This window comes from Dysidea avara, chromosome 2 (assembly GCF_963678975.1).
Source record: "Dysidea avara chromosome 2, odDysAvar1.4, whole genome shotgun sequence".
In the NCBI taxonomy this organism is placed as follows: domain Eukaryota; kingdom Metazoa; phylum Porifera; class Demospongiae; order Dictyoceratida; family Dysideidae; genus Dysidea; species Dysidea avara.
This window is the reverse complement of record NC_089273.1, coordinates 655,658-677,420: the sequence shown is the minus strand read 5'-3', so window position 1 is coordinate 677,420 and position 21,763 is coordinate 655,658. Positions and strand designations below refer to the sequence as shown.

The 21,763-nt window shown below is 35.4% G+C and overlaps 3 protein-coding genes and 1 long non-coding RNA gene across 18 annotated transcripts in view; 2 read left to right on the top strand and 2 right to left on the bottom strand.

Moving 5' to 3' along the window:
• Positions 1-21,763, top strand: part of LOC136246413 (uncharacterized) — a 339,040-nt gene that overhangs the window by 68,870 nt on the left and 248,407 nt on the right. The gene's annotated exons all lie outside the window — the stretch shown is intronic.
• Positions 1-21,763, bottom strand: part of LOC136246420 (uncharacterized) — a 423,931-nt gene that overhangs the window by 191,740 nt on the left and 210,428 nt on the right. The gene's annotated exons all lie outside the window — the stretch shown is intronic.
• On the top strand, positions 8,327-12,902 carry LOC136246388 (uncharacterized). The gene is made up of 2 exons (XM_066037775.1): positions 8,327-12,133; positions 12,184-12,902. Exons 1-2 carry the CDS (start codon positions 11,713-11,715, stop codon positions 12,810-12,812), a joined length of 1,050 nt encoding a protein of 349 aa, XP_065893847.1. The 5' UTR covers positions 8,327-11,712; the 3' UTR covers positions 12,813-12,902.
• Positions 15,349-19,723, bottom strand: LOC136242469 (probable serine/threonine-protein kinase DDB_G0271682). Its single transcript, XM_066033900.1, has 3 exons — positions 19,650-19,723; positions 18,801-18,876; positions 15,349-16,929 (listed from the first exon to the last, which is right to left on the bottom strand). Exons 1-3 carry the CDS (start codon positions 19,707-19,709, stop codon positions 15,527-15,529), a joined length of 1,539 nt encoding a protein of 512 aa, XP_065889972.1. The 5' UTR covers positions 19,710-19,723; the 3' UTR covers positions 15,349-15,526.

The window sequence follows — 21,763 nt, the reverse complement described above, 5'->3', positions numbered from 1 at the left end:
TTACTGAAGTAAGAAATTCGCTTAGACGCCTTACACGTGACTTGAGATCTAAGTTCGAGATGAGAATTGCTAAGGAAGTGAAGACCAACCCTAAAGCTTTTTGTCGATACTTAAATTCTAAGGTCAGAGTTAAACCCTCCATTCCTACCCTGGTTGATGAGTCACTTAATGAGACTGAAGCAGCAACTGATGAAGGTAAAGCGAAAATGTTGAACAAGTTTTTTACCAGCACATTTACCAGAGAATCCATGGATAACATCCCTGAGTTTCAAGACCGTGACTTTGTAACTAGTCTCTATGGCATAGCAGTTGATGTAGGCATTGTAAAAGAAAAGTTGTGTGATTTAAATTCTAGCAAAGCTACTGGACTTGATTAACTCCCCCCCAGAGTGTTGAAGGAAGCTGCTGCTGAAATAAGCATACTTCTGTCTATAATTTTTAAGAAGTCATTAAGCGAGGGTAGACTACCCCCAGACTGGAAAGTAGCAACTATTATCCCAATTTTCAAGAAAGGAAACAAATCTTCACCCTGTAATTACCATCCTGTAAGTTTAACATCTGTTGTTTCCAAAGTTTTCGAATCTATTATTCGTGAGGGAATGTTAGAGCATTTGTTTAACAGCAATTTGATGTTACCATGTCAACACGGATTCCTCCCTCGCAAGTCTTGTATGACACAGTTACTGTGTGCACTTGATGATTGGACAGAGACTTTGGACAGTGGTAATTCAGTAGATGTTTTGTACCTTGAGTTTAAGAAGGCTTTTGACTCTGTTCCTCATGAAAGGTTGCTCAAAAAGATTTATGCATATGGTTTTAGAGGTGATCTGTTTAATAGGATACAAGACTTTTTGAAAGGACGCAGACAAAGAGTTTCTGTGAATGGGTCAATGTCTGGTTGGAGTGATGTAATAAGTGGAATACCTCAAGGATCAGTCTTGGGTCCTCTCTTCTTTGCAATTTTCATCAATGATCTGCCATCATTATTAAGGAATAAAGTTCTTTTATTTGCAGATAACACAAAAATATATTCCAGCATTAGCCGTGCTAACCCAATATCCTCCCTGCAAGATGATATTAATGCTTGCATTGAATGGTCAGCAATGTGGCAGTTGCCTTTCAACATTTCTAAATGTAAAATACTACATATAGGTCAGTTTAATCCAAGATATTGTTATAAGATGGATGGGATGGACATTGTTAAGGTAAATGAGGAAAAGAATTTGGGGGTGTTGATTGATTGCAATCTCAAGTTTCATAGTCAGTGTTCGGCAGTGGTTAATAGGGCTAATGGACTTCTTGGCCTTATTAAACAGACCTTTTCGGATATTTCTGTAGATTCATTTACATGTTTATACAAATCAATAGTACGTCCTATTTTAGAATATGGTAACTTGGTTTGGGTACCTTACTATAAAACAGACATCCAAAAATTAGAAAAAACCCAACGGAAAGCAACTAGAATGATCAAATCTATAAGAAATCTTGACTACGAGGAACGATTGAAAGTACTTAACTTGCCATCATTACATTATAGACATTATAGAGGTGACATGATTGCTGTCTACAATATGCTACATGATAAGTATGATATAGACCATTCTGATTTTTTTACTTTTTCACCCATTACCCATACCAGAGGTCATACATTTAAGCTATTTAAATATTTTTCAAGAACAGATGCCAGGAAATTTTTTTTTTTTACAAGAAGAGTTGTTGAACCATGGAATAATTTACCCCAAGAAGTAGCATGTGCAGCATCAGTTGATGATTTTAAGAAATTGATTGACCAATATTCATCTATCACTATGTATAAATGTATGTAATTAGTCTACTTGTACTTTTTTACCTGTTGATCAGGTGTAACAGGCTGTTTAGCCTTATAAATTACCTGTAATAAATAATAATTACATAACCAAGTAATAAGAATAATACTTTTTTCGTCAAAGGACGTCATAAATAATTAAATAATGTACGGCTAAACCACTGCACATAAAAATATGCACTCACCGGTAATGAAATAAGTAATAACACGAAGGGAAAAACTAAAAATGGATTCATCTCTACTTGCTGTAATTACGAAGTTTACTATTCCAAATAACGCTGTCCAATAAACAAACAAAATAACTTTGCGGTAAGAGTCCCTAGCAACGAACTCTTACAACCGGTTTGAAAAACGGGTTGTAGTTTATAGCAACCGACTAGTTCATATGCGCTGCGCGTTTAACCGGGCATTAGATACTACTTGCAGTTGAGAAGCTCAGTGAGAAGACACTTCGAGTTAAAGGAATTGTTAGTTGATGGATGAACAGAATACCACAAATTGAGATTTAGTGGGCGTGTCGCGTGCGTAAGGAACTCGGCCAATTGAAACCAAAGCCAGGTGTAATTTTACTCGTCCAGTTAGGACAGCGACTGAAGGAGCAGGGAGAAACGACATAAGAAGGTTTACAGCTGAAAAAGTATTGTATTGTATTGTATTAATGCTTTACAGTGACCAGCACTGAAGGTCTGCAGCAACATGTGCTGCAGCCTTAGGATTACCTAACCTAATTTCAAGGACTTAGACTTATGACTTATAGCTGAAAAGGTGTAACAGAAAAGGGGCCAAAGTAAGGAAAAAAATCGTTGTAAGTTGAGTAGGAAAGGGTCCAAGAGAACATATAAGAGGAATTTCAAGCATATTGGATATTTAAGTAGAGCAATATATTAAAAGTAAAAAGATATCTTGATAGCTAGAGCAGCTTATTTGTTTGTTCCTTGCTTCACTACATAATGTGAAAAGTGATTTTCCAATGATATCACTTTTTTATTTCCAGTAAAGTTGATTCGCACTTTTGACTGTATCTCTAGCATTGAAGGTAGAAAAAGTCTGTAATGAATTTCAACATGTTTACCCCTTCATTTTATTGGTCATCACATTGTGTATTGCACACAGTTTTACTGACTGTAGAAACTAGTCTGACTTTCTATAGAGTAAGTCTGGCCATTGTGACATTCAAAATTTGTGGTGTAACACTTTTAAAACTGGTAATGCTGCCTAATCCATATGGCTTGGTTATGTTAATCCATATGGAAAGAATCTTTGGTTTTCTTTGGTTTGTAGCTGTTTGCTGATGTTTTTCGAGAACTACTCACTTTATGTGGCTGTTGGATGTACCATCCTTGCTGACATCAGTGATGTACACAGGAATTTTGAAAAGGGGTTTCCAATACAGCTAAGTGACTGTTATATTAGAATAGTTTGTATTGTCTGACTGCTTTATTAGAGTATCTCGATCTTTTCACCAAAATAATAATTCAGAACAATGCTATAAGTGTTGCTATCATGTGAAAATAAGATAAAAGTTTAAAATTTGTCCTGTTCCATGACAGATTCCAGATTCTGGAACCCTGAAGTTTCAATTTCTTAATGTTTCAAGTACAGTGTAAAATCCAAAGGGGTTTCCTGAAACCTCTGGAAACTCCCCTCCATATGCCCCTACTAAAATTATTGTTTAATGACACCTCTAAAGTTAACAGACCCTCTCTCTATGTAGAGGGGCAGACTAGATAGAAAAACTATTAACATCTGTAACGTTAACCATGCTAAATTTCTAGGCCAACTGTTGGTGTTTCTTTTTCAGGTACTCATAAGTTAGACTCTAAATTGATGAATGTTCTATGAAAATACAAATAGTGGATTCTAAAGAATTTTTTGACATCTGATTCTAAAAAAATTTACATCTGTTTTTCATTTCAACACTGTTGTGCAGTGGCATAGCCAGACTTTGCCATGTATGGGCACTGGGTGGGCAAGTCATATTCAGCCATGCAACACACATACACATGCCGATCTTCATATGGACATCAATACAACATTTCAAAGAGTAGTGTATGCATTATGTAACACTACTGTATGCAAAATGACTAATATAACCTTGAGAACCCTAACTAGCTATTGGCCTGCTTAACCCATATATACATCTGAATGTGTTTTTATATAGTTTATACCTGACTATAGTAAGAAACCTGAAAGCACGAGGTGTTTTAATGCTCTTTATGAAATTACACATGATAAATAAGCTCTACCACTAGACTAGAAACAAAGAAACAACTGTTGATTAAACAAGTTGACCACACCATTTGAACTATCACTAAGTAGTATCCACATTGCTAGATGGGTGTTAATGTCTCAAATAACTTCCTCTATTCTCTGATCAGAGTTTGGACCACACCAAATGTTACATAACTTATTCTAAATGTAAACTGTCCAACACACTACTGGTTGTTTGAGCTGTGTTATTTATTCTTGTATAATAGTTAAGTACACTAGACCCTCAGTTATCCAATCCTCATTTATCTGTATCCTCGTTTATCCAAAATTGGTAACGACTGCTTTATTAGAGTATTTTGAGTACAAATGTATGTCTATTAGAGTATTTCAACAGTGCTCTGGATATAAATGTATAGACTTCAGTTTTAAAAACAATTGATTTATCTGAACACTTTTACCATTGTCTGAGACACATCGTGTTTCAGATAACCAAGGGTCCACTGTACCTTCATCATATTTGACTGGTTAATAGCCGTGGCTCTTACAATAGCTGCCCCCAGATAGTGGCCACTCTACAGCCTAAAATTATTGTCATAAGAGTTGCCCTCGGATAAGAGCCACATCTAGTATCTGAGTATGCTGGTACAAGTGTTGATAAGACATGTTTGGAGCAGAAACCAGGCAAAGGAGTTGTTTTAAGCTAGGAAATAACGTTTTTGAGAGAAGTTTAAATAAGTGATACCGTTGAAGGATGATTGAACAAGGCCAGTAACTTGTGAATCCATACAGACATCATGAGCTGCTACCACACAAGCCCATAGTAGCCATCTTCACATAGCAGCCGCAGGGTTTTCTTTGTTGAAAGTCGTAGTATCCTCAGCTGTAACTGATCTAATGTAGTATTTGTTTTAACAACTAAATATTCCATGATTGCTGAATTGCAGCATGTGCAGTTTCTGTTACATTCAACAGAACAGTCACTCTAATATAGACAGAATTAGTTGCTACTTGTTAAAATAGTCAGCCTCATGTTGGGTGTAGTGTTAAAAAAAATCTGGATAGTATGTTTTCTGCTTTTCTGTAAAGTTTCCCTAATAGAGCAGTCACCCTTATTGTCTTAGGGGGAGGGGTGGGGTGCATGGCCTACTAAGAAGCACACTAAGGTATGCTTTCCGTATATTACCAAGCTTTAGTATTTATGTATAGCTAGATCCTAAAGTCTATCAGTTCTTCTGAATTTAATTGCATTGGAATTAGCAGCAATGAGAAGGTGTGTACACTAGAGAAATGATTGTCAGCTCACTTATTGTACAGTACGATAGTACTGATATCGTACTGTATAGTAGAGACCACAAAGGCATGGGTGTGACCCATCCAAAACAAACGATGATGTGGCAGTATTGGTTAGGTAAAACTAAGCCCAAACAAGCCTTCAGATTGACCCAACATGTTTCATACAAGTTGCTACGGAATTTGAAAAAAAAAATTAACAGAATATCTACTCTTCTACTCTGTGTGTGTCTGCATGCATATGTGCATATGGTGTAATGAGTGGTGATGATTGTGTGGTATCAATAGTCTTTTTCTAATGGTACAGGGAACAGGGAATTCTTATTATAAGCTCCGCTTGTGATTAATTTACAGTAAACCAATTACTAGTAACTGTTAGTTACTCTGATGTAAAACTTAGACCAACAAATAAATGGTAGTTTACTCTGAAGTAAATCTCGGGGTAAACTATGCTATATACGTAGTGTCCCACCCGTTAGTTTACTGTTACATTTCTTACAGGGTAAAATGGTATATCAGTCTTCTTCCTGTGGTGAAATTACATACAGTGCTAGCTTCCTTGATTATCTGAACACTTGGTTATCCGAACAGCAGAATTGAGTTCTCTTTTGTTTATGATGTATGATCTATTAGAGTATTTGAGCTCTGTATACAAATGTATGGGGTTTGATTATCTGAACATGTCTTGGTCCCAAGGGGGTTGGATAATACTGTATTACCCTGTGATTAATGATCATGTGGAATAACACAGTTACTTTGATTATGCAAAATGGTAGCTTGAAACAGCCCTTGAATAGCCGTACTTCTATCCATTCACTAGCCAGAATAAAATCCATTGGCAAAAACGATGTAGTGTTGTTTAAGTTGTGCTACTCATTCATGTACAGTAGCTGAGTAATTTCATCAGGTAGTCAGAATTTTTTTATTCAGAATAATATGTCCCTGAGAGGTTCCCTATACTATACATGTAACTGTATTTGTTGGATATCAAATGTGGGAATAAGCAGTTTCATGTATTCTTATTTTGTAGCAAGATAAATAAATGAATACCTGTCTTAAGTTACTATTAATGGATAAAGATAAACACTTGAAAAATATTTATGTATATTGTCAACTGTTACGTGCTTTTATGTTGTTATCATACCATATTTTTAGTGTATAGCATCAGAATTCCACTTAAACTAATGTTAGGTCATTAAGTGGGTGTTTTCTTTGTGTTTTTTTGGTCTTGAAAAAATCTACCCTACTTGCAAGCTAAAAGTTGCTCTTATGGTGTTGCAAACTGACACTACATCTTCATTCTTGTGGCATAATCAGGGCTATGGAGACAAGGTAGAGAGACCACCATCAATTGTGACACAAGCAGCTGATGCAATAGGACTTTGACTATCCAAACCCTTGATTATTCGCTCTTTATTAGTGACTGCTGTATTAGAGAATTTCTTCAATAGGTGAATGTTCTATTAGAGTAAGTGTATGTTCCATTAGAGTAGATGAACGGAACTCTGTATATATTTAAACTGGCATACAAGTGTTTGGATAATGGAGGTCCTACTGTACTTATTATGCATCACAGTTAGACAAAGCTGCCACAGGTTGTTTAATACGTTAACAAATTTACTTGGTTATGTGTGACCCGGTCCTAGTTACATAACCAAGTAATAATAATAATAAGAACATGACGTCATAAATAATTAATTAATTAATTAATGTCCAGACGAAACTGCGTAGTGCACACAAGAACACTCACCGGAATTGAGTTAGGCGAAACCCGAACGTCAAATTGAAGTGAGCGTTTTTTCTCCGGTGCCTTCGTTAAGCAGGACACTTTTCTAAATAGTGCCTTTCTTCTAACAAACATAACTCCTTAACAACCACTTTCCAGCGCAATTCACTCAAAATCCACGTTCAACCCGCAAAACAAGCTGTACACACTGCGCGTTAAACAGGTCGCCAAACACGTAAAACCTGTCCGAATACATAGCAACCAGCCGTACGCGCGCCATTAAAATATTTTTGTTTATTAAGTTAAAACTGAGAACGTTGTCTTCCTGCCTTGAACTGCATTACTTACACTTACAGGTGTTTGAAGGTTAGTCCTAACTAGTTTGTTTACCGCATGGAATGCCATGGTTGGAATAAATTTCTGTCGAAGTACTAGTCTGAATAAAGTATGTTACTGGTGTTACCAGGCACTGTACTGCTTTCTTCTGATGGGCTAAATGTTTCACAGTTGTTGTACAATTGCAGAAGTTATTTTTACGTTATTTTACAATAAAATAACTAGTTGTTTCCTGTTACTTGTCGTACATTTTTTGTTGTAGTGCGAAGAAACAAGCAGGGCAATGATAGAAATAACGGAGATATGTTCCTGAACCATTGTTGGCAGGTTTTAATAAACCTACTTTTTGCCATTTTTGGCAACTTTCAAAGCTACCAAAACTGGCAACTTCAGAAGCTGCCCAAATTGGCAACTTCAGAAGCTGCCAAAATTGGCAACTTGCGAAGCTGCCAAAATTGGCAACTTGCGAAGCTGCCAAAATTGGCAACTTGCGAAGCTGCCAAAATTGGCAATTTGCGAAGCTGCCAAAATTGGCAACTTGCGAAGCTGCCAAAATTGGCAACTTGCGAAGCTGCCAAAATTGGCAACTTCAGAAGCTGCCAAAATTTGCAACTTCAGAAGCTGCCAAAATTGGCAACTTCAAAAGCTGCCAAAACTGGCAACTTTTAGAGCTGCTTCAAAAATGTATCACTAGCAGCTCTATGATATTTCCAAAAGTGGCATAAATTCCATGTCCTTTTATAGTTGCAAAAGTATCTTTTAATTGTGGGATTGAATTTCAGTTTGGGGTTTCAAAACTGGAAGCTTTTATAGTTACCAAAATTGACAAGTCCAAACTTGGTAAGTTTATAAAATTTCCAAAATGGGCAAGTTTTGTAATTACCAAAATTGGCAAGTTTTGTAATATCCAGTGTTGGTAAGTTTGGCAAGTTTAAATTCCCAAAATTGGCAAGTTTGAATTTCCAATATTGGCAAGTTTGAATTTCCAAAATTGGCAAGTTTGAATTTCCAAAATTGGTAAGTTCTATAATCGGTTAATAGGCAAGTTTTAATTTCCAAATGTAGCAAGTCAAAACTATTTTACTTTCTAAAATCAGCAGATTTTGTCATGTCCAATTTGTACGTTCCAAAATTAGCAAATTTGGTAATGTTAATGTCATATTTGGCTTTATGATTGATTTAAGAACCTACATAAAATACAAAACTGCGGATTATAAACATAACAATTACACATTACATTTATTCTTCTACATAGTCACCAATTTTTAAAAATGTATAATAATCATGTTGATAGATGATCATCTTTTGGAATGCCTAATTTCTTAGTAACATCTTGGTTTTTTATGGCTAAGAAGAGTGATACAGTGTGCATAAAATTTTCATGTGACATATAGGCTAACTGGCTTTTTATACGCTGCAAACCAGCATTGGCTTGTTCGTTGACTTGACTGTTGATGGTGTTTGTCAGTGCTGATTTGTAAAGGTTAAGATTGTAGCCTGACGAACAGCCTACATGACTTTTCCAGTGAAATCGATCCACAGAAAATTGTGTGTGACTGAAAAAGGCTGGTTCACGATTAAGACAATATTGATGTAATTTGCAGGCATTATCATAGATGATTAACTTTGGGGCACTTGTAAATCTAGAGCGAAAGATTTTAAATGGATAGCGTGGTGATTCATGTGAATCCATTACTTGAAAACCATAGCAAATTCCATGCTGACAATATATGGTAAAGATTCCAGGTGTAAGAACTGGATGAGAATCTGGATATTTGTGACATTCATCCGACGTAGATTTAATGTTGAGGTGATCAATAGCATAGTTTCCTCAGCCAACTAATGCAGGTAAGTTTGGAAAAAAGCTAAGTGAATCTTCTTGAGGAGGTAAATAGTGACATGAGCTGGGCTCTGGCATAGTATTTGGTGCTACCATATGTTCTATAATATCTCCAATAAGTGCTTGAACTAAGGGAGGTATATGGTTTTCATGTTCTCTATAACATTTTGAGAGAAATGATGCCAGAAGAGGAACATATTTCTGTACAATACTTAGTTCATAATGACTGGATGAATGAATTAAGCAAATTTGATCATGTTGTACATGCTTTAGGATCTCTATTACTTTCTTGTTGTTGAGATACTGAAATGATCCACAAACAGGAGAATTATGAGCAAGCTCGCAAAATAATTCAGCAAAAGATACAGGTGCTATGTGTGGAATGTATGTAGAGAATGAATTAATAATTTTGGCAAGAGCTGAGGAATCCTTTTGGATAATAGTCACCAATGATTTAAATTCACTTGTACCCAGAGGTTTAGGGGCTATTAACTTTTTCCGATCTTTGTTGTAACCACTGTATTGCAGCAACAGCCTTCTACCTTGAACTGTTTTTATAAAAACGCAGTCATTGTGCTTGCTTCCATGAATAACAGGGAGGGTTTGTACATCTGGTTCACAAAGGATAGTTGGAAGCATATCCTTTCTGAATCCCAATGAAGTACCGTCACAGATAACCACATCAGGCAAGTTTCCACAAGCAGCACATTGAAAAATTTCGCTAAAATTTAAGTCCAATAGTCTTGAAAAAGCATCCCATGCTGCACGGTGTAATTTTAATGATGGTGCCTTAGTAATATCAAGATTGTCATGATTACGAAGAAGGGATCTGTGAAATGCAGCTAGTGGATTTTTCCCTTCTATCATGATATGAAGATACTGAAAGAGCATGTCATAGTAGAATAAGTGATGATTATCAAGGTTCAATAGCAGATCTTCTTGTCCATCATAGTAGAGCTTGCAATCACACCCAATGGCTTTGCAATAGAAAAGTTTCATTTCAGGTAGCATAATAGATGAAGAAAATTTGTGCACAATCACATCATTAGAAATAACCCAGCCAGCTGAAATAGGATTTTCACTGCTATAAGGATTTCCATGAATGCAAGTTTGCTTAGTGTCATATGTAGGAAGCAAATTAGTTGGAAATGTTTTTAAGCCTGCCTCATAAGCATTGTGGAGTAAGCGAAGGTTTTCAGGTAGAGGATAAGGAATTTTATTGTTTGTAATGGACTTAATCGAGTTTATCTCTGGTTCTTTATCATTGCTTTCTGTGTATACTCCTTCTGTAAAATTTTCTTCTGTATTATTTTCTTTTATCCAATCTTCAAAGAATTCAATGTGGTTGCAGTGTTGACTTGTACACATAACACAGTAGTATTTTGCTCTATGATTTATTCTATGTTTGTTGATAACTCCATAATTTTGCCCATTCCACACACCTGCTAAAAATGGATCTATTGATAAAATATCAACACTAGTTTGAGGTTCATCAGCATCAACATCCACAGGTTGGTGAATAACCTTTTCAGATAGAAGGAAGGATAGAGCTCTGATGTGAATACAGTACGATGATCTATGGATCCAACAGAGAATGCATATAAATCTGGTATTTAATTCTTAACAAGTAATGCTAGCATTAGTTATCAATCTACCATACTATTGGCAAGAGTTAATATTATTTAAGGAGAGTTCATAAATATTATTATGAACTCTTGCTATTGGCTTAATTGTCATTTAACTGCCTACGCACCTTTCTCGTTCAAAAAGTCCTTCTGGTGATTCTGTGATGTATGAGTCTGTGAGAAGTAGTCGCTCTTTCTGTAATTGTGAACCATCACAAGAGCACAACAGTAAAGCTAGCTTCTGACTAGGCGCAAAGCTGGAATAAAATATCTTCTGTTGAATCAAACAGTATGATCTTGATAGTTGTCCACATGGCTTAAGGTCAGAAACAATGTATGCCAAACCTTTGTCCAGCTTGTAGTATGAATTACACCTTTTCAAGTTTTCAGCATAAATCTTTTCTACTGATAGCACACCAATCTGAAAAAGGGAGTGATATGTATACATGTATATCAAATTCATATAAGTTGTTTGACTAGCTAAAACATATTTAATTGTACATATGTATATACCTTTTCTGAGCCACTCTGAAGTTCATTAGTTGATTTTCTCTGGTAACATTTTATGCCCTTTTTGATCTTACTCTGTACAGCTTGCTTTTTTTGAAAACTTTTTCCAATCACTGCTTTGCCACTGCCTGATGCCATCTTACTGTCACTGAATGAATTGCCTCATAAATAATACATTATTTTTATAGATATCCATCACCTAAGTAATGTGATAAAGCTATCAAAAATGCCTCTTGCTTTGAAATTTGCTTTGAAGTTGCTGTGCTTGCTAAGAAATCACTTGCAAAGGTCAGCTGTTTGATCTCTATAAAAGTCAAGAATTAATTATTTTCTTTGCTGAGAGTGAAGGATGGCTTCTAACAATATGTTGACAAGAGATATCAAGAGAAGAGTGGGTGTAATTGAGAAGAAAATTGAAGATCTTCAGAGATGGGGTGTACCATGTGCATTTGTATATGCTACATGCTGGACAGGAGGACTTTATGTATGTGGTGATAAGAGGATAGCAGAGCAAATCAAGGCATCAGCAAACAAGTTTCTTGAAACATTGGAGAAGACTTCTGAGGAACACCCAAAGGTTTTGGAGAACAAGTTTTGTCTACCATATTTGCCTGGAAAATTGTCAGAACTAAATGGCAAGACTATTTGCAGTATGCTAGTTGGCCTTGGAAAAGACCTAAAAATTTCCTGGAAAGAAGACCCACCAACTTGGTGGCCATCAAATATTCCTTATCGCCATCCTAGAAGCTCTGTTACAGATGGAAATAGAGGTAAGTAGCTATACATAAGTATTTATATAGGTAATTTACTAAAACTATAGGGCAATGGATAAGACAAATGAAGAAAGTTATACAACACCTTTATGCTCACTATGGGATAATGAATACTGACGAATATGTGATGGTTGCTGACCAACATGCTTCACAGCAGACTAAGAAGAAACAAGATGTTCCAGAAAGAGAGTCATCCACAGATCGTGATGATGTTGCAGAAAGACATTCATCTCCAGTTGATGGTATCCCAGAAAGACAGTCATCTCCAGTTCCTGATGGCATCCCAGAAAGACAGTCATCTCCAGTTCCTGATGGCTTCCCAGAAAAACAGTCATCCACAGATCCTGATGATGTTCCAAAAAGACAGTCATCTCCAGATCCTGATGGCATCCCAGAAAGACAGTCATCTCCAGATCCTAATGGCATCCCAGAAAGACAGTCATCTCCAGATCCTAATGGCATCCCAGAAAGACAGTCATCTCCAGATCCTAATGGCATCCCAGAAAGACAGTCATCTCCAGATCCTAACGCTACAATAAACTATATACTAGCAGAAGCAAATGCCTTTCCACCTATTTCCCCATTAAAGACACCACCAATAAAAAAGAAGACCAAGAAGAGACATTTAGCTGAAGACTTTACTTCACTTGCTATCAGACGTCCTCGAAGAAAATGACTTGCATAGTTATATAAGTAAACATAGATTTAGTGTATTATTGTTCTCTTTAGTATGCATATTAATGATTAAAGTATAATACAAAGTTTGATTGGGAAACAACAAATTGATTGTGAGCTTCAGCCTGTGGTATTCTAAGTGATGAATCAGTGATTTGTAAATTTTTTGCCCTAGACTATAATAATTCATGTAGTGATAGCATTATGCACTATTGTCAATATCAAAACACAGACTTTAAAGTTGCCAGTTTTGGCAGCCTATAAAATTGCCAGTTTGACAGCCTTGAAAGTAGCCAGGTTTACTTGAGCAGCCTCGGAAATTATCAGTTTGGCAGCCTTGAAAGCAGCCAGTTTTGGCAGCCTTGAAAATTGCCATATTTAAATTGCCACAATTGGCAATTAGATAATTTCCCATTACTACCAAAATTAGAATCTATACCACAATCAGATATATCACACACCAATATATAAAGTACAATACAAATGTGGCATTGTGTCAATATCAAAAGCCAGACTTGAAATTTGCCAGTATTGGCAGCCTTGAAAATTGCCAATTGTGGCAATATTTTTTTGAATTTCCCATTACTAACAAATATGAATCTATACCACAATCAGATATATCACACACCAATATATAAAGTACAATACAAATGTGGCATTGTGCATTGTTGTCAATATGAAATTTGCCAGTATTGGCAGCCTTGAAAATTGCCAATTCTGGCAATTTTTTTTTGAATTTCCCATTACTAACAAATATGAATCTATACCACAATCAGATATATCATACACCAATATAAAGTGCAATGTAAATTCTGCCAATTTTGGAACATTAGTGTTACCAATAGTTAAACTACGAATTTACCAAATAGCTACGGCTAGATATAATTTGCAAAAAGTTGCCAGTTTTGGCAGCTTTTGAAGTTGCCAGTTTTGGCAGCTTTGAAAGTTGCCAAAAATGGCAAAAAGTAGGTTTACTAAAACCTGCCAAAGATGGCTTGTGAACATACCTGGCAACTTCTGAAGCTGCCAAAATTGGCAACTTCAGAAGCTGCCAAAATTGGCAACTACGGCTAGATATAATTTGCAAAAAAGTTGCCAGTTTTGGCAGCTTTTGAAGTTGCCAGTTTTGGCAGCTTTGAAAGTTGCCAAAAATGGCAAAAAGTAGGTTTACTAAAACCTGCCAAAGATGGCTTGTGAACATACCTGCGAGACATAACGCAATGGAGAATAGCGATAGGTGGGTATCACTCTTTTCACCCTATTTCATAACCCTACAGAACTTAGACAAAAAAACGGTGAACCAAAAAGGCGAAAAAAAAAGTACAGTATTGAAGGGGGATCGAACCCAGGGTCCCAGTGTGATGGTCCAGTGTGCTACCGATTATGCTACCGCTGCTAGCTCTCTTGATTTTCTTTTTTTGTATCTTATAAATGTGACTAACGAAATAAGCTGTATATAGTAAGAAGAACCTAACCCTAAAGGTGAAGAAGAAACCAAAGCTGAACTCTAATCCTAACGCTAACACTACTAGACGCTTCCCCTAAAGTCTACTACTCGTGGCAACTACTGGACGCATCCCCTAAAGTCGACTACTCGCGGCAACTACTAGATGCGTGCCCTAAAGTCGAAGAGAGAGAGCAACAACTACAGTAGGAAGTCTGGATGCTTTTGAGCTTAATATTACGTAAGGGTTATGAAAGGTGGTGAAAAGAGTAAAACCCGTACTCATCACCTCCGGTGGAGGCGTAATTCTAATTATGGGTTAACAACTTTAGGTGAGTACCATGTAGACAGATTAATGTTCTTCATTACGTTATCAGTTAAGGTATTCATTAGTATGCATGTTTTTATTACTATGCTACTGCTGCTACAAGCAGGTGATGTTGAAAGTAACCCAGGCCCAAACTTTTAATATCAAAGGGGCAACCCATTTGCACAGTGTACATATACATATTATATGGTCAACTTATAAAGTTGATGTCAACAGTAAATTTTTTCTTTAAAATCATATACACACCGGCACATAAGAGGCAAAGGGTTACTGCGTAGTCAAATTTACTTGGTTATGTGTGACCCAGTACTAGTAATAATAATAATAATAATATACGCCAGCTTAAAACTTTTTTTTTTAAATTGGTAATCCTGGTGGGGGGTTCGTCCGAACCACTCGAACCCCCCCTGGTTACGGGCCTGTATATTATCATGCAGTGCAACAGTTTTATCAAAAATTCCTTCAAAATTTCATATTAAGTGAATTCAATATGTAATTATATTATTAAAACACTCCACCACAATTTAATTAGCTTAATAAAATGCTCAATTGTCCAGTCCATCTCTCCATCATTGCATACATTATTTGCACTATACAGTGCAAAGTTTAGAGGAGTTTCAAAAATTATCTTGTAATTTACTTCAAGTAGAACTATTGTATACATTATACTTCACCTCTTGTATACATAGCTTGTATTACATAAAATAATAAAACACTACACTTTAGATGGTAACAATCTCTTCACATGCAAACAGTGATAATTAATAATATTAATACTCTATTATGAATCTCAAATCAAAACAACTGTTCATAAAAATGTATTCATAGTGTTATAATGTTCCTAACAAAAATAATGGTTCAAAAAGGCTACCTAATACAAACAAAATCAAAAAATGCTATGAATCCTAAAATCTATAATAAACTAATATAGTTCAAAAGCTGTTCAGATAGTTATGGTATTCAATGTGGTGGTCACCTGGATCATAGTTGGTCTCCTGGATGGCTCATTGGTAGTGCACTGCCTGATCAGTGGAACAAACGTTGGCCATGTTGGTTGAATAGTAGTGATCAGATCTGCAACATTACCAAGAGGCATCTGTCTGATGAGGATCTCTATTATTAGCACACCATAACTGTAGACATCCATCTTAGTGGTCTGATTATGAGCAGAACTTTCTTGACGGACTTCAGGAGCAGCATACACCACACATCCAGGAGCAAGGGTCTGTGCAATATTAGCAAACTGTGCTGAGCCAAGATCAGACAACTTGGCTATCCATCCCGTACTAACAGCCTTCAGTAGGACATTGGGAGCACTGACATCACGATGGATTAAGGGGTGAGGCAGGATGCCATGCAAATACAATAGTGCCTGAGCCACATGCATGCAGATGGGATGGATATGATTTGGAGTGGCACTTCCATCAATCAAGGCTTCTCTGAGGTTGGTGTCCATCAACTCGGTGACAATGATGGCTGGGTGATCAGGAACAGCTCCAATAAACTCTAGTAGATTGCGATGCCTACAACGAGCAAACATTTTCATCTCTTTAGCAAACAGTTGCTGGTTATGTTGAGATGTGATGGCTGTATGAAGACATTTAGCTGCCACTCTCCTTCCTCTGAAATTAGCTTCAGTGACATATCCCCATCCTCCTGTGCCTATAATCTTATTAGTAAGGTTGACTTCATCTCTTGAGATTGACCACAATTGTTCAACTATATCCTCAACTTCTATCAGCCTCTCCTCATGATTCTGATATCTTGACTGGGACCTCTGCTGTTCAGCTGCCAAGCTAGATTCCAAAGTTTGACATCTTGCTTCTAGTGACCGAGACTTCTCCTGTTCAGAAGCTAGAGCTGATTCTATTGACTGAGACTTCTCCTGTTCAGAAACTAGAGCTGCTTCTAGAGATCGAGACTTTTCCTGTTCAGCAACTAGGGAAGATTCTATCGATGAACATCTTCTCTCTAGAGATTGTGACCTTTCTTGTTCAGCAGCTAAAGTAGATGATAACAAATGTGACTTTTGTTGCTCTGTTATAACTGTTGATTGGAATTGTTGGAATTGCATCACCAAATTATTTATCTGCAGTTGTAGTGGCTGAGTTTGTTCTTGTTGCTGTTGTAGTACTTGATGCTTGTCTTGTGGCTGATCCTGTTGATACTGGCTCCTTTGCTGTTGTTCTTGGTGCCACATTTGTGGCTGACGTTGTGGATACTGGCTCTTTCGATGCTGTACTTGATGCTGATCTTGCAGTTGATGTTGTGGCTGGCTCCTTTTCTGTTGATAGTTATCCACCACTTCAAGCGGTTGTACACCAGCTATCATATTTTGTGGTGTGGCTAAATGTTACCAAGAATAGATTACAATAAATTTGTCTGAATACCTAGGTTGTTAAATGGGTTGCTAAATAAAAGTACATCATAGAGCTAAGAGCTAATAATGTACATGTCAACAGACAACACAGAAATTGTGATGCTTGTGGAATGATAAACATCACTGCACTGGCATTAATCTGTTTGTTATTTATATATGTGACCAGTTTTGTGTGATATAGCCTTTACAATTTCAACAAATAACTTGACTTGTGAATACAGTACCATTATGTAATTTGGTCACTTAATACCCCTAATGTATCACTATTGCTTGGTGTAATATGAAAATGGTACAATTGGAGTTATGACCATTCATACAGTACCTCGGAATTTGGAAAGGTTACAAGACACCTTTACACAGATCTAGTTACATATAATTATGAAGGGATGAAGAGCCATGTTTATTCCTTGTTTAAATAGCCATACACGGAAGCTAATGGCTTATTGATCAGGGAAGTAAACTTGTGGCTTGGATGATCAGAGAGACGTTAACTGGTGAACACATGCTATTTGTGAATGTAGAATATTTAGACATTTGCCATCAGAGTACTACATGATACAATACTTTTTTTATGTTGATGTCTTACAAATTGGCTGGGTTGTGAAAACGAATACTAATTAGAGGTGGCTAGATTAAGCAAATTGCTTTTTACATAACGAACATGTCCAGAAATATTTCAATGCTCATGTGATCTGACATATTATACAGTGACCTTTTTATACAGGTATCATTTTGTTTACATGTAAATAATCCAAGTCATATTAAGAGTCACTGACATAAGCCGTACCATTTTCTGGACTCCATATTATGATTGTATGATGATATACATGTGCAGTTTTACAAAATATACACAGTTATGCAATCAACTTTACTGGAATCTGACTTGTTTGTACAAAGTAAAATTTTTCAGTATAGTAATATTTATTTGAGAAATGGTTTGCAATGAAGAAAACCACTTATGGACAAAATGTGGACTTGTATAGGTACACTGTTCTCTCACAGTTTCGTTTTGGGCATATACTGTAACTACATAGAGGGAAACTCATTGAGTTTTGAAAGTCTATGGTAAACTTTACCTGGTGATAGATTTGTACATTTTGTAGAATTGGAAATTTTATACCGTTAATGCAAGTTTATAATTTTCTATATACAGAACATGTCATGCATGACAAATTATTGGAATACTGTAAAAACAATTAAACAACTTTTCTAGAGTAGCCAGGTGTTGACTTGGCATGAATTTTAAAATATATGTGACCAGATTTGTAAAAAAGGAACCTTTCTCACACAAATTTTGACCCACTTTTCAAACTTTACAACTACATAACTTTTTAATAATTGCATATAATCATCTGAAATTTTCTGTGAGTGACGCTACAGTATCTGGCTACATTGTGATGTGCAGAGCAACATACTCAATATAAGGAGTCAACTGTTTTGACATTTGTTTCCTATTATGTAAAATGTGTGGAAAAGTATCTTTTCTCAAATCCGGTCACATATTATGTAGTAAATAAACAGCTCAATGGGTAGGAAACATTATTATTTCCTCTAAACTGTCACTTGTGGACTAATATGCATCCAATCAATACAGAACATGCTACTCTGTAAACAATCATGAACATGTAATTGTTAAGGTCTCATTTCCTTTAAAAGACTATTACATTGTCTTGTGGCTACCCGAAGTTCAGTCTTTCCATTGTCTGCTGAGGCTTATACACATATTTTGCCTTTTTAAGTGCCTCATCCAAAAATCTCTTGCATGGACTATATATATAGTTCAAGGAATGTAATAGAAATGTACAAACAAGTCAGATACTTTCAACTATTATAATACCTTGGGATGGAATCATCAATGATGGATGAGATCTTTCATAACGTTGAATCATTCTGTTAATCTTTGCTTGGTAACCCTAGTGACATTTCAAACATGTATGTTAAGAATTGATATAGGTTTCATCTGCTGGCATATTAGGAGCAGGCTAAATAATTATTCAGTGGAAATATGTGAAGCAAAACCATTCTGAGGGTTTGAGGAGATGGAAAAATTTCCGGCATTAATTAAGAAATACAGTATGACTTAGCTAGTTTACTACATTGGTACAGACAAACTAATTTATTTTTAAATGCAAAATGCTACCATTCTATTAAAATAGTTGACTACTCTATTAGAGAATTTGATCAACATTTACAACATCAATGGAAAGTCAATCTGGATATACTTGACTAGTTTCTGGAAATCTCAGAAATCCCTCTTGGATCCACCCCTGCTATGTATAGCTTTCATACATCATACATCTCTTCTGACACACTGCTTGAAGGTTCTTAGTTTACTAATTTGTTAAGCTGCTTTACTGTAGTTGTGCCCAGTTATACTGATAGTAAAATGTCAGTAACTTTAAGTATATGGAACATAATTGTTTTACTAAGTTTTAAACTCTTAGTAAACATCAGTGAATGCAGGTTTACTGAAAAGCTACTAAAATTCCAAACAATTAACTGTTCCATATACTGGGGATATACCACTCTAGTAAACTAAGAAACTTCAAGCAGTGACAATAATTGTAAGAAAATAGGAAACAAAATAATATATGAAACATAAAATAGTTGAGGAACCACAGGTATATTCACACAGGACATACTACAAATTTTAAACATAAGTATGTAGCAATAATATGGACTATACCTGATCAATACTGGAAATATCTTTATTGAATTCTTTGACTATACAATAGACGATGTCCATCTTCTTGCCATCAACTGCTCTTTCCAGTGGTGTCTTTTGAGAAGGTCGAAAAAAACCTTGTTTCTACATTAGTAAAATGACAAGATTATTACTATATATAGTAAACACAACACAATTAATTTTAATATAGAATTCAGTCACATATCAAGACACACAGTATGTGTGTTGTGTGGTCAAATGGTTGATTTGACAAATGTGACCAAATTTTGGAAAATCACCCATATGGGCGCATTTGACACCTAAAATATTTAATGATCAAATCACAAACTTTATAATGCAAATGTACTTGTTAATGGTTATAAGTTATTCTCAATACGTTAAATTACAAGAAAATTCTTGAAATATTTTCAAATCTGTTCCCTGCTCTTATTAGCAACACACTAAACATGAAAATTCTAATTATTTCACGTGCGCCCATATGGGTGATTTTCCAAAATTCAGTCACAAACGAACAACTGTAATTATAAGGGCTTGATTTCCATAAGCCACCAGAACAATTATATAGAGTCCACTAAAGTTAATCAATAACACAGAAACATTGTGGATTGCTACAGTCTACAAAACTTTCCAATTAATACTATTGTATTAGTACTTAGGAATATCACTTGCAATACATGAAATTTATTGCAATAATTCTCCATTGGATAGCAGTAAGTTTATCAGTCTAGAAGCATTTAATATATCTGTACACAAGTTTTATCTTACAGAATTTAGTTATCCTGTAGTTAATCATATCAAAAAAAAAGAAAGATGACGGCAGCAATTAATGCAGACTGATACTATCATTGAGTGATAGTATGTAGCTACTACTGGTCAATATAACTATATTATCATTGATCATTGAGAGTAGTTGTGATTGTATGTAGCAACTACTGGTCAATATAACTATATTATCATTGATCATTGAGAGTAGTTGTGATAGTATGTAGCTACTACTGGTCAATATAACTATATTATCATTGATCATTGAGAATAGTTGTGATAGTATGTAGCAACTACTGGTCAATATAACTATATTATCATTGATCATTGAGAGTAGTTGTGATAGTATGTAGCTACTACTGATCAATATAACTATATTATCATTGATCATTGAGAATAGTTGTGATAGTATGTAGCTACTACTGGTCAATATAACTATATTATCATTGATCATTGAGAATAGTTGTGATAGTATGTAGCTACTACTGGTCAATATAACTATATTATCATTGATCATTGAGAGTAGTTGTGATAGTATGTAGCTACTACTGGTCAATATAACTATATTATCATTGATCATTGAGAGTAGTTGTGATAGTATGTAGCTACTACTGGTCAATATAACTATATTATCATTGATCATTGAGAGTAGTTATGATAGTATGTAGCTACTACTGGTCAATATAACTATATTATCATTGATCATTGAGAGTAGTTGTGATAGTATGTAGCTACTACTGGTCAATATAACTATATTATCATTGATCATTGAGAGTAGTTGTGATAGTATGTAGCTACTACTGGTCAATATAACTATATTATCATTGATCATTGAGAGTAGTTGTGATAGTATGTAGCTACTACTGGTCAATATAACTATATTATCATTGATCATTGAGAGTAGTTGTGATAGTATGTAGCTACTACTGGTCAATATAACTATATTATCATTGATCATTGAGAGTAGTTGTGATAGTATGTAGCTACTACTGGTCAATATAACTATATTATCATTGATCATTGAGAATAGTTGTGATAGTATGTAGCTACTACTGGTCAATATAACTATATTATCATTGATCATTGAGAGTAGTTATGATAGTATGTAGCTACTACTGGTCAATATAACTATATTATCATTGATCATTGAGAGTAGTTGTGATAGTATGTAGCTACTACTGGTCAATATAACTATATTATCATTGATCATTGAGAGTAGTTGTGATAGTATGTAGCTACTACTGGTCAATATAACTATATTATCATTGATCATTGAGAGTATTTGTGATAGTATGTAGCTACTACTGGTCAATATAACTATATTATCATTGATCATTGAGAGTAGTTGTGAT

Coding starts and splice junctions, on each gene's coding strand:
- LOC136242469 (XM_066033900.1), bottom strand. CDS start 19,709: ATGGACATCGTCTATTGTATAGTCAAAGAATTCAATAAAGATATTTCC. Junction 18,877..19,649: donor ATATTTCCAGTATTGATCAG/GTATAGTCCATA, acceptor AAATGTCACTAG/GGTTACCAAGCAAAGATTAA. Junction 16,930..18,800: donor ATTGATGATTCCATCCCAAG/GTATTATAATAG, acceptor GGTAACATTTAG/CCACACCACAAAATATGATA.
- LOC136246388 (XM_066037775.1), top strand. CDS start 11,713: ATGGCTTCTAACAATATGTTGACAAGAGATATCAAGAGAAGAGTGGGT. Junction 12,134..12,183: donor TGTTACAGATGGAAATAGAG/GTAAGTAGCTAT, acceptor CTAAAACTATAG/GGCAATGGATAAGACAAATG.